The 6,229-nt window shown below is 38.0% G+C and overlaps 1 protein-coding gene across 1 annotated transcript in view; it reads left to right on the top strand.

Moving 5' to 3' along the window:
* Positions 1-6,229, top strand: part of LOC122079088 (alpha-amylase 3, chloroplastic-like) — a 46,639-nt gene that overhangs the window by 11,820 nt on the left and 28,590 nt on the right. The window contains 2 exon segments of the mRNA XM_042645333.1: positions 1,330-1,519; positions 4,480-4,586. Coding sequence (XP_042501267.1) covers positions 1,330-1,519; positions 4,480-4,586 — 297 coding nt within the window.

Genomic DNA, 6,229 nt, shown 5'->3' with positions numbered 1-6,229 from the left:
AAAAAAGCTAGAAACAAAAAATGATGGAACATGGTAAGCATGTTTCAACATTTGAGTTTCGTTCCAAAACGGAATTTCGACACAAAAATGGAAAATTCTGGTTTTGACACGAAACGTCGTTTCTGGAACAGAATGACTACCAAACGCAGCCTGAGACTTTTTATCTTCTCTTGTTTTTGTTTTTGTTTGATCCTTACATGACTGTTCCATCAATTCTGCCAGAAGCTGGGTTTAGAAGACTCAACAATTAACCATGTGACACCCTGGTTCTGGAGTTCTTTAGCAGTATTCTTCAGGTCCTGCAACTCCACTTCTGGCCGTATTTAGGTATTATACTACCCTTCCTGTACCCTCCATTCGATGCTAATTTCTCTCTAAAGTTTTTAATTCTGTTGATGCGTGCTGACATCCCAGCCAGCATCAGTTGAGGCTTATCTTTTGAAGTGTTAAAAGAGCATCCTAGAGCTTTCCTTCAACAGCAGTTTGGACTCCATCCGTAGTGTCAATCGATGGCTACTGCTAGGTTGCAGTTTGACCATTAGTTTCTCTTTCCATTTTGGTTTGTAACTTCTGTCTTAATCCTTGGTTGGGAGAGATATTTTAAGGGATTAATATTGTAACTAAGACCTACTGTTGCTATTGAATTGGGGGTATTCTACTTCTACCCAAAAAAAAAAAAAGGGGGGGGGTATTCTACCCTAGGTTTTGGTGTGCTACATTTAGTTTCTAAAACTGACTGCAAGCTGCCATATGCAGTGATCCTACTTTGGCATCCAATCCAACCGTTGCATCGTGTTCAAAATTTGAGGGTATAGTACTGCTAGCGTACCCTTATTGTTGACTTAATCTTATGCCTTTTCCAACCACTGTTACTGTTATTCAAGGGTTTATACTGCTGTACTTCAGTGCAATTTGTTCCTACTTGTGGATTGGGTGTTTGTTTGCTATCTAGTGAACATATCCCTATCAGATGGTGACTAAATTTACTCTTCTAAGTTTGAATTACTCTTCTAAGTTCTAACTCCCTCTTCATTCAAACTACTAGTGTGTTGCGATGCCTGCTTTGTTGCTGTGTCAGAGCTTTGTCTTCATCAAGACTCCTTGATATGGTGCATCCTCAGCACCAAGTTTGTACTTCTTACTATCTGTGATGCTTGAGTAGACAATTTTATTTCAAAACTCAGAATACTTAGATGACCATGGGTTCTCCTTGTAATTCCCTAATTTCCCTTTGTTCCTCTGAAACTGAAAAATTGTTCACGCACCATGCTAAAGTGTGGATACTAACGCATTGTTTGCACCCTCATATTGACTTCTGTTTGTCACCAGATATGGAAGTATGGAAGAACTAAAGATTCTTGTGAAGAGTTTCCATGAAGTTGGCATTAAAGTTTTGGGAGATGCTGTCTTGAATCACCGCTGTGCTCAACATCAGAACCAGAACGGTGTTTGGAATATTTTTGGTGGCAAGTTAAATTGGGATGACCGTGCAGTTGTTGCAGATGATCCACATTTCCAGGTATGAATTTTTTTGACATATTTGTGTTTCATCTTAAAAAGTCAGATGATATTAGCTAATGCATTCAACGTTCATCATTTTAGAATTGGAGACCAATTTTAGCAAACCACTTTATGGCTAGCTGTTTGTTTTGACTGTTCTTGCCATGTCCGTCTGCTTAGATGTGTCTTGAAGAAGGTTCTGTCCTAGGTAGATTTTGTGTTTCTTGTGTTCATTTGTTATTTTGGAATCCTTGTAATGCAGTTAAGTAATGTGGTATCCTTGTCTTTTTCATGATTCCACAGATATGTTCGTGTAAGAGTTAGCCTCGGGCTTTCTCTTTTATATCCATATTTTCATGATACTACAGAAATGTTCATGATGCTTAATGTCCATTTCTTCCATAAGAATGGAACACTGTATTGGATCTGTCTTTTGTGAATGAATGCCTACACCTTTCACTACTTCCTATTTATAGTAGAATGCGTCAGTTTTGACCAGAACTGCAAATGTTTTGATTTAAGTGGAGATATATATATATTTTTATTATTTCCCTTTAGGATATTACTATATCTGTTTGTATCTATTCAATTCCAATCGTCATTGTGAAAATTCTTAAGGAGAACTTGTTATCAAAATAAAATCTCTTCCTTTATCATGACAAGGAAATAGCTATTGATGTGACCCAAGATATGGTCAGGAGCTAGTCTCCAACAATTCAAGAAACAGAAAATAGATGGAGAAAACAGCAAGTAAACTTTACTTCTAGGCTAAAATAGCTACTAATACATAAGGAAAGAGAAGCAAACCCTGACAAAATTTTAATCTCAAAATAGGTTTCTCACAAACAACCAGCTCACACAGAAACAACTATTGCATCTTTCAAGAAATATGTCGTTCTCATGGAGAGAGAGAGAGATCTAGTTCGGTGACATGATGGGGAGGAGTCCATATGTGCTGGCTCCACTTCATGTGATGTTTCAGTTTGGCTCTTGCTGGGGTGGTGATTTCTTAATTTAAGACATGCTGCCCCTTGTTATGGTCTCATAAATATTTCTTCCTCTTCTAAGTGGGGTTATTCATAAGAGATCCATCCGAGAGATTCTAACCAAAGCTCAACTTACTGGATAAACTGAAATTCTACCAATAAGAAACTCTAGCTATTTTGTAGCTTGGAAAGTGGACAAATGAAGATTTAGACGATTGGATTATTTGACTGCAGTGATATGAAATTTTATTAAACCCTCTACAAAAATGTAGGAGTAATTCTGTTAATATGTCAAAAAGGTCAATAATTTTTTTGCAGCTGATTATTTTTTTACCCTAGTTATTACAACTTTGCATTTTCACATACAAATGACAAGAGACAAGTAGGTAACAGATCAGATTATTATCTTTGTGTATAATGCTGACATATACACTGAGGCTTATTTTTTGCATTTCCTGCGCTTCAACGACTTGTAGCAGGCTGTTGATTGATTCCCCCCCCCCCGGGGCAAAAACGAGGGATAGCCTGACCTCTCATCAACATGTTTTAAGTTGGTTTATCTTATGATTTCATGGCCCACCCGTTTGCAGCTTCTGAGCCTGCATCTGAGTGCTAAGTGAAGTGGTAGTTTATTCTGGTTTTAGTTGTGACAGAAAATCTGGCCTAGAGGGTGTCACTTGGTGCAATGGTAAAAGCTCAGGTGGTCAGCGTGAGGATGCTGGTTCAAGTTGGAGAACAACTAATTTATGCAAAATGCGAAAGGTTAGGAGAATCTCCAATTCACTCCTCTCAGCTCACTAAAGAATGGGACTTGCACCAAGTTTTGGGTCTTTTTTTAATGGAAAATCAGATGGTTTGTGATTGTTCAATTCTGCTGAATTCATTGTCAATTTCTTCTTTGTGCGTTGCCTTTGGGAAGAAGCACACAAATGAAAAAGGAAAAGAGGGTAACGTAGGACTTTATCACAAGGACAATCCCAGCGGGATCTATAATTCTGGCTGAATAGAGAAGATGTCGATTTTTTCACAAACCATATCTCAGATGGAGCTGAATTTTTGATCGAATAGAGATCCTATATGAAGGAACAAACCATAAAAAATTGAGCAAATTCTGCCGGCTGGATTGAGAGATCTGCTGGTTGCAAGAAAAAGGAAACTTCTGGCATTTCTTCAAGAGCTAGGGTTAGAAGTGTCGGATGATCCTCAAATTTGGATCAAGTGGTTCTCCTAAGGTCCTCAACAAACCCGCAAAATCCTGCTGCAATCAGAGGTCTGGTCTGGAAGTTATGCACTTGAACATTCTTCCCGAAAAAACCCTGTAACTGAAAATCGATAGGCTGTGTGTGTGTGTGTATGAGTCAAGTTACTGTTCACGTGAGCAGTAAATTCTGGTTTTTGGGTGGCTTAATGGGCCAACATTGGGGCTGGATGGTCTGGTTTGATGGAACCAGCAGCCCCCTTCTTTTGTCGGCTCAATCTACATCAGAGGGGGTGCAATACAATGCTTTTTTTTTTTTTTAAATGATTGATCTGAGTAGGTGTAATTTTAACTTTCTGTTGTATCTATTTTGATATATCATTTGCAGTTGCTTCTAGTAATCTCTTATTTATTATATTGCTTTCATATTCAGTTTGCTAGCTTCTAGGACATCATCCTCTTGTCATCTCTACCAAATACAGAATTGTTTTCATGGACTGCCATGTCAGTTTCATGGGCAATCTCATCAACTGCCCATACTCACTATATCATACTATTTGGATATCTTACAATTACAATCCATCATCATTTTTGTCAGTCAAGCTGTCATAGAGAATATTTAGATAAAAAAGAGAAGTCAATGAACTTATACTCTCTGTCTGTTTGTCTGTCTGTCTGTATGTCTCTCATGCATAATTCGAGACCATCCATCTTGGACATTCAATGTCTCTACATTCTTTTATTTACATATGCATTATGGGATCGTTAAATTACCCTTTTTTGTGTGTCTAACAGGGACGAGGCAATAAAAGTAGTGGAGACAACTTTCATGCTGCTCCAAATATTGATCATTCACAAGATTTTGTGAGGAAAGATCTGAAAGAGTGGCTCTGCTGGATGAGGTTTGTCAAAGTCTATTCTTATGTAATTTTCACGGAAATCAATGTGATACTCCTCCATATATTTTTATTTTCTACTTCTCTTCCTCAATCTACGGTGTTAAATCAACAGGGACTATTTCAAGTCCTAGATTGTGTGTTGACTGGTTGAGGGGCCAGTTTCATGGTCAGCAGTTGGCCATCTGGTCAAGCCATCAACCTTTAGCACCAGTGTGACATCACGAAAAACTAATTAAAATGCAGAAAAGGTAATTTTTTTGGAAAAAAAAAGAGATCAAAGGGACATGGACTCCAGCATACCTAGAAGCTTTCCTGGTTTTATCATCTATTTTTGCCATGTAGACATATATGTTGATGTATACATTGACAGTGCCCTTCCCTAACAGTTTGAACTTTTAGGTGAAATAGAAGCGAACATGGTATCAGAGTAGGAAGGTCAAGTGTTCAACTCCTGGGAAGTGCATTGGAAGAGTTTTCTTGACATTTCTTCTCTCTCGGTGCCACGTGAAGGAAATGTCGCGTGTATCCCTGTTCTTCAAACAAGCTTGACTGAAACAATTCTCAAAGCATTATATCGATACATAGAAAAACTAGATAGAGCAGAAAACTAATCCATAATTAGAAGATGATGTGGATAAAATGTCCACTTAGTTTGAGGCTTTGAGCATTAACAGATATTGCTGCATGACAGATGAGACAATAGAGCTGGAAATGTTTCCAACTTAGGCGGGAGCTAGATCTCCACACCCAATAAAATATATAATAAATCAGAAATGGGATAAAGTTTTCACATTGGGAATTTAATCCCTTCTCAAAACAGGCTAAAAATATACCAACCTATCAAGCATCATTACATCTCAAAGCATCTCCAAAGTTTCCTTAGCAGAAACTTCATATATGTAATTTTATATAGGGAAAAAGAAAGCTGCCTGGTCACATGGCCCCTATGCCAAACACAAGGGCGCACGAAATTACCGCCACACCCCGTATGAAATAAAAAATCCCATTCATGTTGATGCCCCTACGCATGCTCTGATTAGCCTCCATGCTGGTGTAGAGGCAATGCAACCAGGCAGAGATCTCTTGCCCAATATATATATATATATAAAGATTGAAGGGAGACTGCTAGAGCATAATTCTTAGAGCTCTAGGGGTCTCAGTTTCTCTTCTCTCATCCTCCGTCTTTCTTTTCTCCATCTTATGTGATTACTAGTTGTTGGTCTTTGATACTATTACAACCTTAATAAACCATATTGAAGAAATAGAATTCTACTGTCCCAAACATTAAGCTATGCTTTAGTAGTGTGGTGATGTTTTAGTGTTAGTGGTGACATTTATAATTTGTGGTAGTGTTTAGGCTTATGTTATGAGTTATGGTGTTGTTAGAAAGTGTGGTGGTGTTTAAGTGATGGAGTATGGGTATTAGTGCCATTGTAATAGATTAGGGTTATTGTTAGTGCAATTTAATGCTCACGGTTGGCCTTTCACGTGAACTCTTTTCCCCTCTCTCTCATTCTCTCTCTGTTCTTCTTCTTCTTCTTTATAGATTCTGGTTGTATTATCTGATTACGTAAGAAGCTCAATAGAGAAAATGCAACTTCGCCAATTTGTCCTGTTGTAATCATATCCTTAGATTCAAGAGAGAA

The sequence above is a fragment of the Macadamia integrifolia genome, chromosome 5, assembly GCF_013358625.1.
Source record: "Macadamia integrifolia cultivar HAES 741 chromosome 5, SCU_Mint_v3, whole genome shotgun sequence".
NCBI lineage: Eukaryota > Viridiplantae > Streptophyta > Magnoliopsida > Proteales > Proteaceae > Macadamia > Macadamia integrifolia.
Note: the sequence above shows the minus strand (reverse complement) of the source record. Positions and strands in the feature narration are given on the sequence as shown.